This window comes from Microcebus murinus, chromosome 1, assembly GCF_040939455.1.
Source record: "Microcebus murinus isolate Inina chromosome 1, M.murinus_Inina_mat1.0, whole genome shotgun sequence".
NCBI classification, from domain to species: Eukaryota; Metazoa; Chordata; class Mammalia; order Primates; family Cheirogaleidae; genus Microcebus; species Microcebus murinus.
Genome location: NC_134104.1, coordinates 3,192,544 through 3,216,705, shown reverse-complemented (window position 1 = coordinate 3,216,705; position 24,162 = coordinate 3,192,544). Strand labels below are relative to the sequence as shown.

At 46.6% G+C, this 24,162-nt stretch overlaps 1 protein-coding gene across 1 annotated transcript; it reads right to left on the bottom strand.

Moving 5' to 3' along the window:
• Positions 1-96: 96 nt before the first annotated feature.
• RSPH1 (radial spoke head component 1) lies at positions 97-24,162 on the bottom strand. The gene is made up of 9 exons (XM_012779143.3): positions 24,004-24,162; positions 21,469-21,582; positions 21,261-21,366; positions 13,849-13,939; positions 13,178-13,313; positions 7,714-7,785; positions 3,771-3,930; positions 2,765-2,914; positions 97-297 (listed from the first exon to the last, which is right to left on the bottom strand). The coding sequence occupies exons 1-9, from the start codon at positions 24,055-24,057 to the stop codon at positions 245-247; spliced, it is 936 nt and encodes a 311-aa protein (XP_012634597.1). The 5' UTR covers positions 24,058-24,162; the 3' UTR covers positions 97-244.

The window sequence follows — 24,162 nt, the reverse complement described above, 5'->3', positions numbered from 1 at the left end:
TAGGTCCAGCGGTCCTCAGCCCGGGAGAAAACACCGCTACACACCATGGGGACTGGCCCGGTGACCTCGAGTTTAAAGGACTCGAAGCAGAGGCTATTTCAGAAGCAATAAAGAGATTTATTTGCAACTGTAAACCAGCTTAAACTACTAGGGGAGAAAGACTGGCGTGTGTGATGAGGACTGTGAACTGTCCAGCTCACCGCAGCGCGTGCATGGAGCCACCTCCTGCTCTTTCGGCCTCAGCTCACTCTGGTGCATCCGACTGTCTAGCATCGTCTTCATCAAAATTCACATTTCCTGAGGATGCAAGGACACGTGAATAGATTTCTTTTTTTTAATTTTTTGTTGCATATTTTCCCAGTGAACATACTTCATATTTGCTTGGTGCTATTCGGTAATCCTTTGTTCACTAACATCTTTTGCAACAGAAATTATTATAGCTATGAAGCATTCACCAGGCAAAATGGAATGTTAAATTTCACCTTATACAGACTTTTACAGTCTTCCTTTTGGTACTAGTAATAAAATAAGCAAAAGACTTAGCAAAGTAAACTAGTATACTAAAGCAAAGTAAATGCTAAGACAAGAATATCCAGGTAAGGTTGGTAATTATCTTACGGCTGTATACACGGTCCCAAACAGCCAGCTTTCTGGATGGAGCATGTGTTAATAATTATTTGGCCCTTATAGTAATTAAAAGAACAACAGAAATTTACCACATTCTTACAAGATGTTATATTTAAATGTTTCATAAAATTTAGAAATACTTTTTAAGTAAACTCTGTAATTCTCACAGCTGGCAATGTTAAAAAGGAAATGAATCTCAGGGTAAATCTCTGACGTACGTGAGATTCATGATAAATAGATCTTAAGTTTTTATCATTTTGATAAATCACTTTAACCTCCTAAGCCCAATTTTTAAAAAAAAATTCAGTCCATTTCCCACTTAAGGCACTGCTGACACCTTGGACTGGACAGTGCTCTGTTGGGGGGGCTGTCCTGTGCGTGGCAGGTGGTCACCATCGTCCCTGGCCTCCACCCAGGAAGGTGGCAGTAGCACCTCCCTCACTAGCCTCGCCAAGTCCCCAGACACTGCCAAAAGTGCCCTGGGGGCCAAAACTGCTGAGTAAGGTGATGCTCTTCTGTCCACGGCTGTTTCTCACATCTGCAGTCTCAGGTGCCAGCTGGTACCAGACATCAACAACTCGGCCCAGTCCCTCCTGGCGGGGTGCTCGGGACTGTCCCTCCTCACGCCTGTCCCCTCCCTTCTCCTCCCACTGCAGTCTCTGGTGGGTGAGGTCATCTGAATGGCCCTTGCCTCTGGCCTGGCCCGGCCCGGGCACCATCCTCTGCTGGCCTCAGAGGAGCTCGAAGGCAAGCCTGGCGCAGACCCCCAGAGGCCCCTCAGCACCCCGCACACGCCACCGCGCTCAGGGGCAAATGCAGACGCCGCCCCGTGCTGCCAAGAGAGAGCCCGGGGGAAGGGGCTGACCCCACCCACCTGCTCCCCGTCAGACTCTGCTCTCCGCCTGCAATCTCCCTCATGGTGTCACCCACTCCTTGTCACCTCTCACCCCTTGACTCCCCTGGAGGGTCCCCGTCCTGCCCAGGCGAGTCGTCACCTCTCCTGCCTACGTCACAGCGTGTCCCTGTCACTCCACAATGAAACCGCTGATTCCTCTGTTCCAGCTTCCTGTCCGGCTCCAGAGGATGGAGCCCACCCTCAATTCCACACCTGCCGGCCACACCCAGCGTCTACACCCGGTGGTGCTGCAAGGCTGCCAAGGACCCAGGCACGGAGCACGCTGAGTGCCATGTGCACATTAGCCTTTGTCCTTGCAGAATCCCGTGGGCGTCCTACCTGCAAGGGGTCCCTGCCATCCCCCTCACGCAAATGAGAGCAGCACAGAGGATGCGTGTCACATGGCTGCCAGCTCACAGAGCCAGGGCTCCACCCGGCCCCACGCTGGGCCACAGCATTCCAAGTACAGCATTTCGGCATGTAGGGTGATCATTGCTAACAAGTCTAACTACCTGTGTTTGAGGCATCTACATAGAAAACTGTTTTACATGATTTAATTATTTCAGATATTGATTTCGAATGAATGGGAAATGTTTTCGCTCTCAATTTACAACAAAGACAAGCTGAGTTGAATGGGGCCCCAGACCCGGCGACGGCAGGCGGGAGCCAGGCAGGAGCAGGTGGCACCCCATGCCCCGCTGCTCCCAGACCGCCCTGTCCCTCTCGCCCAAGACACCCGCTTCAAATAAGGTGGAGAAACTGGGTCAAGAGAAGAGACTCCTCTCTGAGCTTTCCGGCAGTGCTCACAAGCTCTTGGGGAAAGATTGTCAAAGATTCTGGGAACCTGAAGCCTCAGTCAGACTTGAGACTGAATCCCTGCCCTGCGACCCGGCAGAGATGGAAGCTTCTAGATGAATCTTATATCCAAACCCACTTAAAAAGCACAAGTTCCCAACACCATTAGCCCTTAACCACACTCCTGCGCCTCAGCCACGGCAAAGCTACGTAACACAGCAGAGCTGCGTTCTTCGTTTCTGGCGGGGCCCGGGGCTGGCCCTCCCGCAACGGCAAGCGTGAGAACCCCACGCCCAGCTGCTCCCCACCGTGCCCCGGCTCTCAGGAGTGCCCAGGAGGGGACCACGTTCCACCAGGGCTCCCACAGGAGCTCACAGTGGGCTCCCGAGACCTTCCCCGAGTCCCACTGCTCAGCCCGCACCCTCCCGTGCGGGGCGGCGTCCTCACCCTGCTCCGCGTCGTAGCGGAACTCGTCTCGGCTGTGCTCCCGGCTCTCGTCCCGGAGCATGTCTGCGTCTTCCTCCCCGAACCTCATGTCCATCTCTCCCTCGACAGCTTCCACCGGAGCCGGAGCTTCATCCCCGGGTTCTACTGTGCCTGAGACATAGCAAAGGACGGGGAGCCAAGGAGCCTGCAGACCTGTGCCAGTGCACGCCCCCGGGTGCAGCACCCCGCCTTCCCCACGCCGAGGGCGCCCCCCCAGCCCAGGCCTGGCCAGCGGAGCAGACACGTCCCTGCAGGGAGTGGCTCAGGGATAACCAACTCCCGAGGGTTTCATGGGAACGTTGAGGAAGAGAAACCTTCTCTCCCCTGCCTGCCCCTGCACTCTTGAGCTAACTAGATGACAATCTGGTGAGACTGGTGACCTTTAGTCTCCAATAGGAAGAGAACGCTGGCCAGGGGAGGCCTGGCCCAGCCACGCCAGAGGCTGAGTCTCTGTGTCCCTACCTCGGAGCTTCCCTGTCACAGGAACCAATAGATCGTTAGTAGCGTGAGAGTGGTTTCACTTAGGCTGGTTTGCGTTGGCTGTCAACCACCTGCAATGGGGAAACTCTCACCCAGCGAAACTTTTCAGCTTTCTGCGGCACGTGCATGCCTTCCCGGCAAGGACCCGGGAGGGGCGTGGAGCAGCACTGCGGGTCCTTCTCAAGGAAGGACTTGTCTCCCCGGCTGCTGGCAGTGCCTGGCCTGAGGTCACACCCACACCCAGTCACCGGGCAAGGTGAAGGGACAAGGTCCCACGGGAAGGACGCCGTGGATGTTCAGCTCTGCAGCGCCCATGGAATCAGCCAAGGCTGCAAGGCCTGCGTGTCCCTCTGGGCAGGCAAGCTTGTGTCTCTCCCTGCGCTGCCCTCCCTGGGGGTATGGGATCCCTCAGGACTGACTCGAGTCTGGTTCCCAGAGAGTCCAACCTATAGCCAGCCTGAGAACAGGATTCCCACGGCCCGCGCACCTTCAGGTTTGGGGGCCTCCTCCCGGACAGGCGCTTCTGTGGGGGGTGGCTCCTCGGGCAGGGTCGGCGTCCACAGGGCCAGTTCCGTGATTTTGGTAGCTTTCCACTTTGGAATGACAGTTACTAATGTCTCCTCCTCCTCTTCCTCTTCTCCTCTTTCCTATTTTAAAAGCAAAAGTGTAAACTGACCAACATTTTTGTCACCTTGGCCAGGAACATTAAAAAGCAGGGAAGGAAAGACAGGTTTTGACTGCCCTTGAGCCCTCTGATGACACTGCTCAGTGATAAGACCAACTGACTACCCAGAGAACCACGATGCCAGTGCTGCAGGACCGCAGTGGCACTCAGTCCTGACTTGCTCCGGACCCTCCCGGCAGGCCTGTTACAGCACAGATGACCGGCCCCACGCCCAGGGTTTCTGACTCAGTAGGTCTGGGGCGGGGCCCAGTAATTTGCATTTCCGGCAGATTCCACACTGAGACACACCCCCACACCCGGAGGATCTGTAGTCTGGGCACCCAGAGGCACCAGCAGGTCCTCCCCAGGACGGGGGTGACTGCTGGTCACTGAGCCAAGGGAGGCCTGAAATGGGCAGCCTGACACAGGTGGGGGTCAAAGGTCCCTGCCTCCATTCAGGGAACTTTGCAGGCCTATCCTAGCTCCCCAAGAACCTTATGTGCATACCTCAGTGTCACTGGCTGAAAAGTGTCCCCCTCAAAGCAGATATGCTAGAATCCTAACTCCTGGTCCCTCAGAACGTGACCTCAGCTACAGATGGGGGGGGTGGTCTTTATAGAGAAAAGCAAGTTAAATGAGGTCACTAGGTGGGGGCGGGGGGCCTAACCCAATATGACTGGTGCCTTTATACAAAAGAGAAATGTGGATGCAGAGATGGACAGGAACGGTGGAAAGGCAATGTGAACAGACAGGGAGAAGACAGCTATCCACAAGGCAGGGAGCGAGGCTGGGAACAGACACTTCCTCACAGCTCAGCAGGAGCTAGCCCGGCAACACCTTGATCTTAGACCCCTGGCACTGCAGGAGACCTATTCCCGTGGTTCCAGCTGTCGTCTGGGGCACTCTGCTACAGCAGCCCTGGCAAACTAACACGCCCAGGAGCCCAGCCTGAGGCATATCATACCATTTCACGTAAAAGAAAAGGGACGGATGCTATTCAGAAAGTACCCCCCAAACACAGGACTGTGTTACAGTTGTTTTTCTTTGTAAAGTTGTTAATAGTGCAAAACTTAAAAGCATGTCACCTTTCTCCCCAAGAGGGCCAATGGGCCCTTGGTATTTGTGAGTTCAGCATCCGTGGATCAAAAATACTCAAGGGAAAATAAATGGATGTTTGTGTCTGTATTGAACATGCACAGATTTTTTTCCCTTGTCATTATTACCTACACAATACAGTATAACTACTGCTTACATAGCATTTAATCATACTAGACGTTATAAGTAATCTAGAGATGATCTGAGGTACACAGGAGGATGTTGCAGGTATTTGCCAATGCCACACCATTTTATGTCAGGGACTTGGGCATCCATGCATTTTTGGTATTCAAGGGGGGGAGTCCCACAGACATCGAGGGACAGCTGTACTGGCAAATCGGCACAACTAGTGCCAGGTGATCCAAAGACAGGTGGTCGGGGCGGTAGCTTTGGACACTGCCACCCACAGCAGAAACGCACCTTACGTCATGGCCCAGCGCCCATGTGACACATACACACCCAAGATGGAATCCGCTTGAGATTTTCTATTCTATTCCATTGCATTTTCTGAAATGTTGCTCACAATCTATTAAATTAATTTTACAACCCATTAAAGGGAACATGCACTTGGAAAAACATTGCTCTAGCCAAGGGTTGGCAAATTTTGCTGTCAGCTATTATATTTTAGGCTTGGCCAGCCACACAGTGTCTGTGGCAACTACTAATTCTGCTGTTGCCGTGTAAAACGAGCACAGACAGTACTTAAACAAATCAGCATGGCTGTGTTCCAATAAAACTTTATTTACAAAACCAAGAGATGAAACTCTTGTACATTGCTGATAGGGATGTAAAATGATGCAGGTACTGTAAAAAATATTTGGCAGTTCCTCAAAAAGCTAAACAAAATTACCATATGAACCCCAGCAATTCTACTCCTAAATACGGACTCAAAAGAACTGAAAACAGAGACTCAAACAGATACTTGCACATCAATGTTCACTGCAGCATTATTCATAATAACTAAAAGGTGGAAGCAACCCAGTGTCCACCAACAGACAAGTGGATAAGCAAAATGTGGCCTATCCCCACAGAGGAATATTATTCAGCCATAAAATGGAAAGAAATTCTGACACAGGCTACAACATGCGTGAACCTTATAACATCATGCTAAGAAAAAGAGGCCAGATATAAAAGGACAAATACTGAATGAATCCATTTATATAAAATATCTAGAATAGGCAAATTCATAGGGACAAAAAGTAAGTTAAAGGAGCGGAGAAAGGAGAACAGGGAGTTGCTGCTTAACAGGTACAGGGTTTCCGTTGGGATAATGAGCAAGTTCTAGAAACATACCGTGGTAATAGTTGTGCAACACCGTGAATGTGCCTAATGCCGCTGAACTGTACTCTTTAAAATGGCAAATTTCATATTATATAAATAAATAAATAAATATATATACTACAATTTAATTAAAAAAGAACAGGCCGTGGGCAGTTAAGGCATAAAGATTCAAAGACTCTTTCCAATTTTAGAAACTGAGAGACTTCAGGGAGAAGAATGAGAAAGGTTTTAAAAATGTCTGGAGAGCACAGAATAGAAAAACCAGTGAGGAGTCAGCCTTAGGATTCAAGGCCGCACAACATGGCAGTGAGCAGGTGCGGCAAAACCCTTCGTGAATATTCATGAACATCACCCCCTGCACATGTCCCAACTCCCTCGGCATGCTTCTACCTCCTGTGACCGAGGGCAACTTTCCTGAGCTCCACAGCTGCCCCCAGGTGATGAGAAGAGTGGGATTGAGGCAGTCCCCTTGAGTGGTGCGAGGGGACTGAGAAGAGACAGCAACAAAAATAAATCAAAAGGAGATGGCTCCGCTCAGGTTGAAAGAGCACTGCTCTGATGACAGCCCCAAACAACTGGGTTCCTGGCTTTCTTCAGGAAAAAAAAAAATACATAGATACAAGAGAGTTTGTATATAACATATTTTTAACTAACTAGGACAGGATTCCCAAAGAATTACAGAGACCAAAGAGAAAATAAAAGCACAATTTTTTGCCAGGCTCTGGCTCCTCCTTAAAACTCAAAATTTCTTATAATGAGAATGATTTTGGGTAAAATAAATGAGTCAAAGGCTTAAAACTAGTGCAAAGATTAGGAAATTTTACTAAAATGCCAATCAGTCAGAAATTAATAATGACAGGAATATAAACACAGACATCTCTACCCCCAACACACATATACATATCTGGATGCCTAATGGCAATATTAGCTGGCTAATATTAACCAGGAAATATCAATTTAGTATTAATATTGATGTTAAATATTGGAAAAGAAATTATTTACCACCTAAGCTTTAAGAAGTGCAAGTCACACACCCGACATGCTGACAGTCATCATTGGATAAATTTTGGTGACACCAGTTATAGACTTCAGCCGTCATTTCTCTGACTTAACTCTGTCTAGAACTCCCCAACTCAGGATTAGTTGGTTTCTATTGACAAAAACTAGGACCAGACTCCTGCAGTAACTGTGAAATGATACTGTTTACAGATAGACCTTTTGGCAATTTAGCTCTATACTAGCACATGCAAATAAGGAAAATGCAAATGTGAACGTTCCCCAGACTTGGCCTAACTTTTTAGGCAAATCATCTCTAACCCTGTAGGATCAATATGGCCAAGCAGCTCCTTTGCCTATGAATGTAGAAGACGATACATACTCCGCAACTTACCACGTCTGTTAAGCGATATTCACCATGTTGTTCACATCCGATATCAAATACATACTTCCCAGGGCCAACAGGCTATGAGCAAAGAGAAACCAAAGGGTAGTTTACTCCTAAGTGTCAACTCCCAATAGAAAATACAGATTGCTTTATAAATGTTACCACCATAAAACCTACCCCCAAATCATAAAATTGGGTGAAGTCCAATATGGGTTAAAGAATGCTCGTATGAACTAACAGCTAATGGAATTGCCAAGTATATGAGGTCTGTCCAGAAAGTACGCAGCCATGTAGTATGAAAAACAGAGATATTTATTGAAGAAGATACAAGATGTAAAAAACATTGTACATAGGACAATGATACCTCAGTCCCCTTCAAAGAAGGCACACTGGGGCCTCACACAGTTCTCCCTGTGTCTCTTAACCCAACCCGTACACATTCAACATGCTCAGGTGCTCTGCTTGTCACGAGCCTTCTAGAATATGCATTGCTTTCAACAGATTCTTAGCTGTCTTTGAAACGTTTGTGCCACACTTTTATTTTGCACTGTACTCACTGCATCGGCCCTGAAAGCTGTCTGAATGATCCGAATAGTTCCCACAGAGGAGTGTTCAAGCTTAACGCAAAATTTGCTGCAGATTCGTGCTCTACTTGCTCAGTCATTTTGGATGCGACGGCCACACAGCACACAGGCTCGCTCAGCGGCCTGCAGCACCCCACTGACTAGCACAGTGACGCTGTCATTGTTCACGCAGGAGCATCCCAGCCCACTGCCCTGGCTGCCAGGTCACATTGACGTCTAGTCATACCAACGATGGCTGGATACTTTCGGATAGACCTCGTACGTCCTATTTTGTTTTCTGAAACTTTAAGCACATTTTTCTTCTTTATAAAAGTGCTGTATTCACTATAGAGACCTGAATAAGTCAACACCCATAGGTAAACCAGCTAGAGATAGAACTGCTACTATTTTGATGTATTCTTTGTAACTTTGTTTCTAGTACATACTTTTTACAAAAATCTGGTCATAAATGCACAAACTGTAATAGCTCATGCTCTATTTTTACTTAGAAATATGACATGAACTACTTCCCACATTTACAAATATTATTTCACAACACCAATTGTCAACCTGGTATTTTATTTCATCTATGTCTTATCATCTATTTTACTCATTTACTATTGTTGATATTTGGGATGCTGATTTTTTAGAATGCTATAGTAAACATAGTCTGAATTAAACTTTATGTACGCCCTTGATATTTTTCTTAGGGCAAACTGCCAGAAATTCTGGACAAAAGTATACATGTATTTTGACTAGAATGAGGCTCTAATAATTTCCATTCCTACAACAGCACTTAAAAGTCTCCATGACCTTAAACCCGTTGTTTTTTAGAGCATATTTTGTTCTACTTTTACAGTTTTATAAAAAAAAAAAAAAATGAGAGCTCACCATTTTAATTCACATCTTTTAAGTTATTAGTAAGGTTGAATTTTTTTTCCAAGATTTTTGACCATTTAATCACATGAAGTTCTTTATATATTAAATATTGCAAATATCTTCTCCACATTTAACATTCATCTCTTAAATTTTCTTTATAGTGTTTTCTAATCTATAAGAGGTTATTTTTATAAAGTTAAACCTACTGGCTTTCCCTTTGTGCTTCTGTTTAGAAGTCCTCTTTTCTCATTTCAAAGTTAATAAATATTACCTATATTTTTTTCCATATGTGATTTTCTTGGTTATGTATAAATTTTAATTTTTGCTGCAAAGCACCCTCACCTACATGCTGAAGGAAAGCCTGTGATTTTCCCCCAAATGATCGAGGTATCCAACACTGTTCCTCGACAGGAACACATCTGCATTAATTTGAAATGACATTCTTACCAAGCCTTCAACTACTGTCTCCACTTGGATCTGTGTCTAGACCTTCTAATTTGCTTCACTGATCTGTATATTGCAATCCTCGTATCACACTGCTTTCATTACGTTAGTTAATGTACAGTGTGTTTTGATAACTTGTCCATAAGGCCATGAATAGGTAATTTTCCAGGGAAGAAATACAGACCAGCAATAAAAGCATGACAAGATTCTCGACCTCACTAGTAATCAGGGAAACACACCTTAAAACAATAACATTTTTTGCCTTTCAGATTTGAAAAGACTGTGAACTAAAATGCTCACCACCACCCCCACACACACCAGCTGACTGAATGGACCCTCTTGTGGCCAAAGGAATATTCTAGGGCAAAGGTGCCTGCCAGGAGGAGGGGGGTCTGACATGCCTTATCATGCCCCCCTCCCTTCTTGGAGACTTCCTTTGTAACCCATTAACAGGCCTAAGGGTATGTAAGACAAACCTGCAGGTCCTCAATTTATGCAACAAATGGTGGCTTGTCTTTGGTAAACAGTTTATGTTAAAACATTCCAAGTCTTTAGACAAAGCTTCATGTCTTTAGCCAATTACAATCTAAAGAATCAGTAAACCCATCTATAACCTGTAAGCGCCTGCTTCGTGATGGCCCTCCTTTTTGGGCCAAACCAATGTATGCCTCCCACGTATTGATTGATGGCTTTAAGTAACCTTTGTCTCTGAAATGTATAAAAACCAAACTGTAACCCAGCCAAAGTCCACTTGCCCAAGGCCTCATGGCAGTGGCTCCAGGTCATGGTCTTCAAATTTGGCTCAGAATAAATCTCTTTAGAATTATTTTGCAGAGTTTGGCTTTTTTCCGTTGACAAGACCGATAACATCCAGTGTTGGTGAGAATATATGATAAACAGACTCCAGTTCTGTTGGCAAGAGTATAAATTGACACGGCTTGTTGGGGCAACTGGCAGATACATCACGATTTAAAATGTCAGTCCTCACAGGTTCAGCAAGCCCAGCACCCTCATGATCTAACCTACATAATCACTCTCAAATATGCACAATGATAAAAGACATATCTTTGGGTATATTTTGTGTCCTGATACAGTGTGATCCTACTTAAGTAATTAAAACCCCCAAACTGTAATTCTGTATAAGCTATATGTACAAGCGTGTGCGCACATGACACATGAAAATAGTGTGGAAGTGGGGAGAATTCTAGTGTTCAAATGCTTTATGTGAACTAAAATCCTCAACCCCTACCGGCTGACTGAATGGACCCCCTCGTGGCCAGAGGAATATTCAAGGGCAAAGTTGCCTGCCAGGAGGAGGGAGGTCAGACAGGCCTTATCATGCCCCCCTCCCTTCTTGGAGACTTCCTTTGTAACCCATTAATAGGCCTGAGGGTATGCAAGACAAACCTGCAGGCCTTCTATTTGCAACAAATGGTGGCTTACCTCTGGTAAACAGTTTATGTTAAAACATTCCACCTCTTTAGACAAAGCTTCATGTCTTTAGCCAATTACAATCTAAAGAATCTTTAAACCCACCTATAACCTGTAAGCCCCCCCCCCTTCGAGATGGCCCTCCTTTTTGGGCCAAACCAATGTATACCTCCCACACATTGATTGATGGCTTTACCCATAACCCTTGTCTCTAAAATGTATAAAAACCAAACTGTAACCCAGCCACAGCGAGTCCACTTGCCCAAGGCCTCTTGGCAGTGGCTCCGGGTCATGGTCCTCAAATTTGGCTCAGAATAAATCTCTTTAAAATTATTTTACAGAGTTTGGATTTTTTCCGTTAACATTTATAATCACAACGTACTGGTGCGCTATTCGTATAATTTTAAAGTTGTTCACTAGCAGGCAGATCAAAGGTTCCACTCTCACCCTTATTTTTCAGATTGGCCTAGGGGCTGTTAGAGTTTATTGATTCTTCCAGATTAGTTTTTGTCAAGTTCTCTTCTTCTCCACCCACCTTTCTATATGGACAAAATCCAGGGGAATTTTGCCGGGCATTACATAAACAATGTACAGATCTGAGGAGAATGTGTAAATTATATGTAACGAAAACTGGGTTTCAAGAGAGTCTGAGTAGACTTCATTAAATCAGTGTCAGCTCCCCACACCATCAATCTGCTCAGCCTGAGTGGTCACTTCTGAACTATTCACATTTCTCTGCATTTCACAGGGGCTCTGCAGAAGGGCAGTCGAAGCCACAGGGTCCCCCACAGTGAAACCAGGCCCATGGCAGGCTAGCACCCACTCCAGGCAGGAGCTCCAGCACCAGCCCTCCTGGGGGGAAACAAAGCCCATGCACTAAGTGCTAAACTGTTGAGAAATATGATTGAGGAATTAATGAGATGTGGCTCATAAGATCATTATTTTATTGTATCGCCCAATATTGCTATGTTAAAGACAGAAACAGGAGTTTGCAGGGTTTTGCCCCAAGGAATATGTGAACTCCTTGGTTCGCTGATCAAGGGCTGCCTCGCCTTGGGAGGGCTCCCAAAACTCCGATGTGGATGCATTCCAGGAGGCTTCTCGCTTATCTCAGGTCTGTGAGCCTCCCTGATCTTGAAAGACAAGACAGGTGAATATCTGGCTCACAGAATGGGAGCCAGAGACAATGAGTGCCCTAGGCAAGAGACACACCCCTGTGGTTATGAACATTTTGTTATGTGGAGATGGGCTTCCTGCTCTCTCCTAAGTCCACAATAACTAGATCAAAGAAATACAGAGCCACTATACCTCTTTGTTATTCCTCTGTTAATTGATAATTATCACTTAGAACTTAGAAGTTAGTCCTTGAAAGATTCTGTAGCCATTTGTTCACTTGGATAGAATACCTTAGAATTTGTTAGAAGCCCTTTGAAAAAACTTGTAACCCTAACCAACTACCTGTTCACATGTAAATCTGTTCCCATAGCAACCAAAATTATCTGATATGTAAATCTGTTAACCTGGCAACTAATAATTGATATCTGTGACTATAAAAACCTATGTGAATCTTACCTCAGGGCTGCACTACTGATGGAGGGTAGTGTAGACTCCTGAGTACCCCTGCTTTATCTAAATTTCTTTATATAAACTTATAAAACTATACGTTCGTCTCTGTGTATTTTATTTTCTCTATTTCCTAGTAATTTCTTATCCCCTATGGCTACTGCTACCTAAGGGACCTGGCTTTCACAGGGAGAAGCAGCCGATCTCTCCGCGGCCTGCCCCACATTGCGCCCCGCGCTGAGCTGCAGGAAATGGACGCCTGACTTCTGGTTCAGCAAGGGGAAGGGACACAGCAAGAGGTAAGTGCCTTCCTTGTGCCACAAATGACACAGCAGGCCACTGCTGGAAGAAGGCAGGAATCTCCACAGAGATACAGAGAACTGGGCCAAGGTGCCCCCCCCCCCCGCCCGAGAGTCTGCCCTTCGTGAGTGCCAGAGAGGCTCAGAGCGAGGCACAGCTGCCCTGCCCCCACCTTTGGATGGGATGGGAGGGCTTCCCTGAGCTTTCAGTATTTTCTAGTCACACATTTGCACAGGTTGGTAGGGGGGTGGATCACCGTGCACTTCAAATGTCGCTTCCCGCTGACTTACATTTTTGTTGAAGAACTTGCCCTGGTACCTGTGGTTCAGGTGAATGAGCTCGGCCGCTCCCTCCTGCTGCCCGTTCACCCAGGTGCCCACGTACTTGCTGCCCGTCTCTGCGTAGAAGTAGGTGCCTTGCCCGTGCCTGGTTAAGACAGGGGCACATCACATTTTGCTCCCACACAGTGAAAAACCTCCCGGGTTTATAACAAAGACACTGAAATTGCAGGTGGCCTAGACTGATGCAGGCTCACAGCGACTTGGCTTCTTTATCTGTGTCCAATTAAAAGATGCCTCAGCTCAGCATGCCCCAAGCACCGGACATGACATTAGCAAGCGCACAGAGAAGGGCCTCACCCGCCACAGAGCCAGCGTCCTGTGGTCAGCCGTGGCTCAGGCCCCCACTGGGTCTTCTGTGCCCTCCGCTCCCAGAGGCTTTGGGTTGAGGGCCCCACGTGTTCTGCCCCCTTGAGGAGAGACGCCAGTCACACGAGCTACACCTGCTCAGTAAGGCGTCCTCCGTGGTGCTTGCCTTACCGCCATGCAAAGATTCGAACCGCCCGCTCAGTTGGTAAACGGGCTTTCATCCGGACTCTGTTATTTAGTAAGCGTAAGCAAGCTGACGACATCAGCATTCTCATCACACACACAGACTGCGGGACTGAAGGCGGAAGGCGAACCTTTGGTGAGCAAACCACTCTCCGGTGTAGGTGTCGTTGTTGACGTAGTAGTACACGCCGTGGCCGTGCTTATGGTCATCCGCCCACTCCCCTGAGAGGGACGACACAAGAGCAAGCCTGGGTGAGAAGAAGGGACGGATGCCTTGACAGCGTCTTCAAACTATTAATGACGGCAGAGGCGGATTTGCTGTAAAACAAAAGCTACAGCTTCAGGGCCCCCAGCACACTCGGGCCCCTTCTGAGGCCCAGGGAGGGGCTCTCACAATGTGCTCAAGAAATTCTGAAAATGAGATGTATTTAATTGCACTGCTAAGGCCACCAGCTCTTGCCACTCTGATTCCCTCCATCCCCCTTCCTTGTGCCCGCTGGCATGGAATGGCTGACCCATTGTGGAGAGTGGGGAAGGAGGGTGGTGTCGGGGGATCACTGGCCCGGGCAGGGCAAGGTGCTCATGGTTCACAGTCACCTCCGTGTACGGGCAAGCAGGCGTCATGGTTGGTCCGGGGCAAAGTGATCCTTCAAACCAAGGTTGTCTGATCCCTTGCCAGTGGTCCCGACACCACACTCCATTGACCTGCCATGTTTAGTGACCCAGCAACCACTCCGAGCCTTGGCAGTCAAGCCCCAGCCACTGCCAGCGTCTCCCTCTTTCCCACCTAGCCGCCTGGCTCCACACTCCATTCCAGCCCAGCTGCCACCGCTGCCCCACCTGCACGGCGCCTCGTGCCACCAGATGCCACCTCGTGCCACCAGATGCCACCTCGTGGCTGGCCCCTGCCTCTTTGTGGGCTGTCCCCTCACCTCGGTGTCCCTGCCTGTTCACTTTCACATAGGTTCCCACTATTAATAATTTCCTATAGAAATTATTGCAACTGCAGTATTGGTAGGAATTGCAGTATTGCAATTGCAGTATTGGTAGGAAATACTGCAACTGACGAAGAGATCATAAAATTCATAGCCTACCTCTACAATGAGGACCACAGCAAACTAGTGTTGCCAATCAAAGGGCATTTGGAATTAATCCCTGTGCTAGAAAACTCCAAATGTCCTCAAAAACTACAGCTCACGTATGAAGGAAACTTAACAGAGGTTTCTCAAAGTTGACAACTAACTTAAAAATGTATGTATTACGAATAACAAGTCATTAAGCTGAATGCCACTTTTCTAGACTATGAATAACAAAAAGCAAATTTGATTAATTTGTTCATTAAAAAGAAAGGGAGAAATTACCTTTCTTTCTATAGAAAACATTATAAAATTGCTATCGTATAGATAGACATTCAAAGAATATTAGCTAACAAAGGCAGAGAAAAACTATTCTAGAAGTGTGTCAGATGTTAATTATAAAAACTTGGGGCCGGGCGTGGTGGCTCATGCCTGTAATCCTAGCACTCTGGGAGGTCGAGGCAGGCGGATTGCTCTAAGTCAGGAGTTCGAAACCACCCTGAGCAAGAGCGAGACCCGTCTCTACTATAAACAGAAAGAAATTAATTGGCCAACTAATATATATAGAAAAAATTAGCCGGGCATGGTGGTGCATGCTTGTAGTCCCAGCTACTCGGGAGGCTGAGGCAGGAGGATTGTTTGAGCCCAGGAGATTGAGGTTGCTGTGAGCTAGGCTGACACCACGGCACTCACTCTAGCTGGGCAACTAAGCGAGACTCTGTCTCAAAAAAAAAAAAAAAAAAAAAAACTTGGGTTAGTTCCTTGGATTCTGTTGATGCTTGTGGTATTTTAAAATTTTTAATTTATTATGGCTTTTCCTTACAAATGAAAATTAACTTTTATACCAACTTTATATATTTTTTTTCTAAAAAGAACCTCCAAAACTCATATAAGCTTCTGGCTTATACAAAAACTGAATCCACTTCCACACAAAGATAAAGAATACCCAATATGTTAATAAAATGTTAATTATCCAAGCACTATGTGTTTATGGGAATAAACTCCAAAATTTACCTACAAAAGAATGTCTACAAATTTCCTCCATCTCTCCAATATTTATCCGGCACCTACAATGTCCTGGGCACTTTGCAGAATAGGCAGACGAGAAGCTGTGCAATTGACACTGCATGCCCTCAAAGACCCTGCACCCCGCCTGGGGCAGGAGCGGGCAGGGGTGCAGTCCACAGAGGACAGCGGGGAGCAGCACAGAGAGCTACGCTGCAGGATTTCAAAAGGTGGACAATAATTTGGAAAAAGAGCAGCTTACCAAAAATTCATGAAGGGAAGAAGGGTGGCAAATGTTAGCAATTAAGAAAGAGAGTTAGGTCCCAGGATGCGATACGTGACGGAGACAACGTGAACAGGCGAGATGGAGAATCCCAAAACTGAGATAATTCAGGGAAGACACTTTCAGTGCCTGAGCCTACTACAGTAACCATGAGGATATGCAGAACGTGCAGGGACACACCTTGGAGGATTTGTCTGGACCTTAGGGGGCCAGTGATGTGCCTGGATTTGTAGCATTTGCCAATGTCCGTGGTGCAAATATTCTCACTACAGCCAATTTCGAGCTGCGTTTGGAAGTGGGGAAAGAAGTGCAGAACTGGCTTCTGTGAGCTATTAGGAGCTGGCTCCAGCACACCCCTGGGGCAAAGAGAGCTTAGCTGAAACATTTATATCATCTGGTTTCTAACAAAAGACCAGGACAAAATCTCTTGACAATGTGATCTGGTCTCCAGGGTAGTGTGGCAAGAAGAATATATTACATACTTTGCAGAAAATTATCAAAATGATAGAGAACAATTAAGTTGCCAAAGACACTAAATTTCACACCAGTGAGGGCTGGTCAGCAAAGTTTTTTAAGTCCCAGTCTACTTAGATAACTGTCAGAGACTCTGCCCGGCAGATTATAATGCCACCACAGGGGACCCTGCACAGCTGAGAAGGTATTAATAATTCACAGAAAAGTCACCTGCTGAGGCAAGTCTGTAACAGCCATGAGCCAAGCTTTCTTTTTTGAAGTGGATGACATTTAGAAACTGTATTATGGTTGCTTTAAATTTGTACTTAACTTTTTTTTAAAAGATTTTCTACCCTTAATCCTATACTTTCCTCGTCATTCTTGATCTTGTCAACTAAAGTTTCTTCCAAGCACATTTCTTTTCAGGAGTAATTCCTGCAAGTGGGTGAGTGGGTGGGTGGGTGGGTGGGTGTTGTGAGGTTGGGTGCTCCTGTGGAGGGCACTGTGTCACTCAGAAAGCTCTCCACAGGTGTCAACCCTGCCACTGTCACCATGGCTCCCAGCTCTGGCACTCTAGGGACGAAAGGCAATTTAAAGTGGAAGCTCTCACAAGTGGCGCTCCTCCCAGCTAAATGCTGGTCAGTCATCACCTTGCCTTGCTGGGCACTGGTCTTACCAAGCTGGCTCCCTGCACCACGGGCTCAGCCAAACGCAGAAGGAACTAGCACTATGGGAGACATGGTGCCAGATGCCAGCCAGGCCCTTTGTCCTTGCCCAGCAGGTGGCACTCGTAATGACTGACATGCTTTACAGACGCAGACAGATGAGGTGTGCTGGCCAAGGTCACAGAGCTGGCAGGCAAATGTCTGGGATGAAAATCCAGGGTAGTCTGATTCCAACGTCAGGCCTCTTCTCACACCAACAGCAAGTGCTCACTTCTTCCTCCAGCTCCTGCCATGTGCAAGCTTCCAGAAAAACCAACTTTAAGTCATCGTATCACTTTTGTTTCTCCACAATTTCATTATTGGACTTCATTTTGATTCGTTCTACTCGGCAGGCAACAAGACCAGAAAGTAATGCTCTCTCTCTTTCCCCAACCTCACAGCCCTCGCACGGCCCTCCTATCTGCATCCCCTAACTGCAGAACCTGTAGATGTGGTCCAAAGGCCTTTCCAAAACCTGGCACCCCTCACCCCTCCGCCCTCATCTCCCACCACCCCTAAACACCTCCACTTCCCTGCCCCTGCTCAAGTCACCCACCGACCCAAAAACACCTCCTAGCCCCCCTCCCCTGGCAGCAAGGTAGCCTTCTGCACACTCCTGGGCTCCGAGTGGACATGGCTGTGCATCTGGGAGGCCCATTCAGGGCCTGGAGTCCTGAGGCTGAACACACCACCCACATGAAGCCACTATGCCCGTTACCATGGCAACCAGCCAAGATATGCTATTATGAATAATTTAGCCACCCATTAACTCAGGTTTTGTGATCGAGGAACATTGACTTGCTGAGCTAAAACTAATATTGTAGCTCTGACCTCAGTTTCCATTACTGCCTTAGGGAAATAAGACACATTTAAGTTTCAGTCCGTGAAGAAATCTCTGATAGTGATTATACCTCGCACCCTTTAAGATATGAAGCCATCTGGAAAAACAAAAATTCCCAACTGTTTGAAAACGAGTTTTATATGTTGGTGTGGTATAATTAGAAATATATTAGGTATTTATTTATGGAACCTGGCACAAAGCTCCTAAAACCTTTAAAATTTCCTGAGTGATAGGCGTGTCTCTTGTTATTCATAATGGGACTCTCTTGATCAAATCTGAGTTTATGCAGATGAGGTGACTCGATGATGGGGCCCCAGGACACCCTCAAGATGAGGCCGGTCACCAGAAAGACCCAGTGATGGGAGGGGGGAACTTTCAGACCCGCCCACCAACCTCTGGGAAGGGGAGAGGGGACTGAAGATCAAACTCTACAAAAGCCCTGGAACAAGACTGATGAGCTCCTGGGTTGGTGAAGGCATCACATGCCAGCAGGGTGGTGCTCCCCAACTCCATATGGACAGAAGCTCCTGTGCCAGGGAACCTTCTGGACCATGACCCAGGCACCTCTTCATCTGACTGTTTACCTGTGTTCTTTGTTTTTGTTTTGTTTTTTGTTTGGTTTTTTTTTTTTTTGAGACAGAGTCTCACTCTGTTGCCTGCCTGGGCTAGAGTGCCATGGCGTCAGCCTAGCTCACAGCAACCTCCAACTCCTGGGCTCAAGCGATCCTCCTGCCTCAGCCTCCGAGTAGCTGGGACTATAGGCATGCACCACCATGCCCAGCTAATTTTTTCTATATATTTTTAGTTGGCCAATTAATTTCTTTCTATTTTGAGTAGAGACAGGGTCTCGTTCTTGCTCAGGCTGGTCTCGAACTCCTCAGCTCAAACGATCTACCTGCCTTGGCCTTCCAGAATGCTTACAGGCGTGAGGCACCGCGCCCAGCCTACCTCTGTTCTTTGGTAAGTGTAAGTTGAGTGTTTCCTTGAGTTCTGTGAGCCATTATCCAAATTGTCAAACCTGATGAGCTGCAGGAACCCCCAACTTGTAGCCAAGTCAGACAAGTGTGGGTAACCTGGGCCCAGTACTTGTGATTGGCATCTGAAGTTGGGCAGTCTTCTGGGACTGAACCCTTAACCCCAGTGGGGTCTGACATTAACTCTGGGTAGTGTCAGAATTGAGTTGAACTGTTGGAAACCCACTTGGTATCCACAGAGAACTGGAGACTTGTTTGGTGTGGAAAATGTAATGTGACATATACATTCGGTGTCAGAGTTGTTAGTAGAGAAACAATTTTCCCTTTAGTTAACCTACATATTAAAAATTCCTTAAATCCCTTATTTAGTCTGAATATCATATATATACACATATATATCAAGAATATGGACAGGAAAATAAAAATCTCACCCCCCAACCCCTCATACAAAAGGGAAGGTCAAACCTGGAGGCAGAGTCATGCAACACCCCCGTGAACAGCTGTTACTAACATTACACATCAGCCAGATCCCAGATCCCCTTGGAAAGGTAAAAGGCCTCAGGCATCTACAAGAACTACCCCCCATAGATCACTCATAAGGAAATTTCTTGCTGACCTCTCATAAACAAAGACATACAGATTGTAACTTTAGGTCTGCAGGCAAAGTCTAGTTCCGAAAACTAAAGCATTTGATTCCACACTAATAATGTTGATTACAAGTTTATTTTCCTAGGTGTGGAACAGAAACAAGACAAGATCAATCGTTCTTCCACCTCCCCAGAGACATGTGTATAACTGATCCCTCCTTCACTCCTTTTTCTAACATTCACCTGATCTTATGTAAAATATAGATTTCGTAGGCCTCACAAGAATATAACAATTTATCTCACTGACCACCCCCTTCTTCCTTTTTTCTTTCTGTATGCCCTAATTCTTTAAAAACTGAGTTCCCAAATCCCACTTCAGAAAAACAGGCATAAATGCATCTGTGGTTTGTGTTTTTCCCAGGCGCATCCTCAAACTTTGGCCTCAGTCACTTGTTTTGGATTGTCATAGATATGTTGTTCAAATTGTATCAACATCTACACTGAAATCAGAAGTGACGACGAGATTAGGCTCATAAGGATTTGGAAAGAATTAAATTAAGCCCTAAATTAAATTGTTTAAAGTTAATTTAAAAACCTGATGGTGCTTCTTCTGGAGCAAGCCTTCTAAGAGTGATGAAACAAAACAAATTCTGTCTCTAACAGGAATGACATTAGCACTTTTGCTCTTGGTCTCTGAATTAGACAGAATCCCCCTCCTGTAATTCTTTGACATCTATTATTACTGGTTCCTTTTTATCTGGGAAGAAAGCATGTAACTGTAGTTTGCACTTTAAGAATATGTCACCCTCATTAGGAAGTGATGCTGTCGCCATGGTAAACTGTGGTCCTAGCTGACGTGTACTGAGCACTTACCATGAGTTAGGCATGGTTCTAAGTATTTCATGTGTATTAATCCATCCTCATACTACAGACGAGAAGCTGAGGCAAAGAGAGGTAAAGTCATGCATTCGAGGTCACACCTATTGTCACCAAAGTCCAGGGTTTGAGTCATAGACCTTTTTGGATATCTGCCAAAAACTAGATAACTTCTTCTAGGGGAAAAACAAATGCCCAGAACCTAGAATTTCACATATAGTTTCTGAAGGCTCACAACCCACTCCCCATGCGTCTGTCTTCCTAGGTTTGGGATTGGATTAACACTGTAGTCACATCAGGTGACAATGGTATGTGGGAGCAGCAGTGAGGTTCCTGGAAATAAAGGAGCAAAGATCTTCCTGAGATGTAACATGGGTAAGGAGTGACGCCAGAGAAGCCCTCACTGAAGAAACCACCAGATCTAAAGAAAGTGCCCACCGGAAGAGGGGATGGTCAGAAGTGAAAAACAGCAAAGACACTTTCAGGGAGATGGATGCTGCCACGGGTCCCGCCAACACTGAGGCCTGTGCTCACCCAGGCTCCCTTTCATTTGCTCCCTTGCAGGGGTTCCTGGGGGGATTACTTAATTGTCGATTAATTACAAGGCTTTCTGGTTTCTGTGTCAACACTGTGAACACAGGGAATACAATTTGTGTTTGCTGAATGACTGCCTAATCTGAAGAACTTTAAGCTTTCAAAAAAAACCTCTACAACACAAAAATCTGCTTTGTGACAATATCTTACCTTCGTATCTTGATCCATCTGGATATATAAAAATGCCTTGACCATGCTTTTTATTTCTAACATATTCTCCGGTGTATCGAGCACCATTTTTAAATCTGTAGACCCCCTGAAACACATTAATTATATAATTCATATCATTACTGAATGTAATATTAGCCAACAGGGTATTAAATAGAGAAAACGGCCCAGTCAAGTGACAGGTTCTGACCTGGCCATGTCTCTTCCCGAATTCGTAGCTCCCTTCGTAGGTGTCCCCGTTGGGCAGCCTGGCTTTCCCATGCCCATGCCGTTCGCCTGCCTCGTTCCGATCCCCCTCATAGTCCTGGGTGGAAGATGCTGAGATAATTACAGCTACCAGGCATTAAGCGCTGAGCATGTGCTAAGCATTTTATAAATATCGTACCATTGAATCCTCTCCATCCTAGGTGTCACATTCAATTGCCCCATCTTGCAGGTGAGGTGGGTAACCAAGCCTGGGAAAGACAAAGCACTGGACCAAAGTGACACACTAATACATGTCCCTGGTGGGAGCCTTACTCTCTCCCTCCAACATCTGAGCTTGCAATTTATTATGATAATCCTTTACGCTATAAACAAAACCAACCAGTTCGCTTGAAAATTGCTGGGTACTCTAGGCTATGTTCTTTATAGGAATACAACTGCAATAGCACATACAGGTGGAGCAGTCCAAGCCCACACAAATACCTCCTGCTTTGCTTCCTTTGATGATCCAGAACTTCAAAGGCAAATGCCCTGAGAGAAGTAACTCTTCCTTCAAATGATCCCTAAGTGTCTGGGGCCTGAAGAGGCCTTTGCAAGGAATTTGCAAGGAATTTCCAACATGACAAAGAGGGGTGGGAGGGTGCTGAGGAGTACATGGGACTCCACTGTCTACTAAGTCGGCTTAGTTTATTTTATTATTAAACTCCCAATCAAGAAATTTAAGGTTCAAACACTCACAGCCCAATACTGAAATAATTACATATCTATCTTAAAAGTAAATCAATAAACTATGGTGGCAGAATCCTGCTATTTCCCTATTTTTCCTATCCTTGATAAAATAAATGTTGTTAGCACCTAATACATGAGTATAGAGTGCATATAATAAAATGGCCAAAGCATATAGTAATGATTTAATATGGGTATCTCATAACATCAAGTTGCATACTTTAAGTACACAACAAAATTTATGAAAATTAAAAAAAAATAAAAACTACAAAATTGGCTCCATCCAGTTTTATTTTAACACAAGTACAGATACACTACATTGAGGACTTCAAAACAAACGTCTGTGCAATTCTTGCCCTTTTCTAGCACTGTTTGGCCCAGAAATTCTTGCCTAGACTATAAGGTAAAAAAAAATTGTGACCTTACAGAGATTTGCTTTAGGGTTAGTGTCAATCAAAATGTATAAATGGCCCCTCCTCCCATCCAGAGACCTCCCAAAACACCCAATACTGAGCCACTAGGCTGGCTGAATAAGAGAGCAATCCTTTAAAATGATCCCAAATGTGATCTGAACCTAAAAACTATGGACACTTCATAGTTACAAATAGGGCCATTTGAGGAGACTAACTAGAAAGCTTGCTGAGCCGGTGTTGCAGGTTGCCTTCACCCAGAAGCATATCCTTAACAAGTGATTTTTTTAAAAGTGCTCTTCTGGGAGAAACTTGTAAAGGGGGCAGGGCAGTAGATAAGAAAGAGGCAGTGGCTAAGCAAGGATGCAATTTCAGGTGAAGTCCCACATACAGCCTGATCTCACAGGGACTCTGGAGCATGAACTGCACTGCAGAGTTCACCCTGCTTTTTGCACTAGCTACTGGCTGTCAGGAGGAGATGGAAATCCCAGGCACCATTCTGGCTCTCCCTACTGGCCAAGTGGTTCCAGTGCATAGAGGTGCTAGCCCTGTGCAGCAAGTCCGGCAGAAGCTGGGAGATGAGTGCCCAGAGTTAGCAAAATGGTCTGAGCAGGCACTGACACAGCACCACAGCAGAGATGCTAGATTTTTCGGTTAATTCTGAAAAGTGTCTCAACTCTGTACTGTGCACACACACAAAAGCTGAGGTTCCCAACCTGTTGGCCAGGGAGTGTCATCCTCTGGCTTGGGGAGGAACTACTGTCTGGGAGGTACAAATATGCCCACACAGACCCCAGCTCACTTCTCTGCTGCCTGAACCAGGAAATGATTCCAACGACCTGGGTCAGTTCAGAGGAGGCTGAAGAAAGCACATGTGAGTACAGGCCTATGTAGTAATATCTCCAGGAAACCTCATCTGAGCCCAGGGCCTCCTCAGTATTTCTTGGAAGCTGCCAGCAAGCAGCTTTCCTCCACCAATCTCAATTCTGAGAGAGCAAGACTCAGTTACAGAAATGGCTTACTCAAAGGGTAGGCGGGCAGGCTGGGATGCTCTGATCATCCGAAAAAACCGCCTCAGTGGGGGTTAATACAGGGAAGAGGAAACTTCCAAAGCTGTTCCCATGGAAACCTTCACCTTAGATGGGAGGCGGGGTGGGAGTGGGCGGAGAGCAAGGAGGGATGTGGTATCCAGACGTCATTGCGTGTCGTCTTTCACTTTCAGCTTCCAGGACGCTGCGCCCTGAGGGGCCGGCGTGGTCCTGGGCCCCGGCTGGGTCTCCTGCGGGCCGCGGCTCGGTCCTCGGGTCTCCACGCCTGCCGGCCCCGCACCGACCTCCGGAGGGTCCCCGCCGCCGCGCACGCCCTCCCTCACCCGGCGCTCTCACCCCAAGATCATTCTCTCCCTCCTCCTCCAACTCCTCAGAGCCCAGGTCCGACATGGTTTCGCCCCGGCCTGGATCCCCGCAGCAGCGTCTCCAGCAGGTAAGTACCAGCCGCCTCTACCGCCGCGTCCGACGTCGCCATGGAGACGGGGCAGCCGCCTC

Excerpts from the sequence above, each read along its gene's own strand:
- RSPH1 (XM_012779143.3), bottom strand. The coding sequence starts at position 24,057 with ATGTCGGACCTGGGCTCTGAGGAGTTGGAGGAGGAGGGAGAGAATGAT. Across the intron at positions 13,940-21,260 it reads AGATGGATCAAGATACGAAG|GGGAGTGGGCGGATGACCAT; the intron begins GTAAGATATTGT and ends CGTCCCTCTCAG. Across the intron at positions 3,931-7,713 it reads AATATCGCTTAACAGACGTG|GAAAGAGGAGAAGAGGAAGA; the intron begins GTAAGTTGCGGA and ends CTTTTAAAATAG.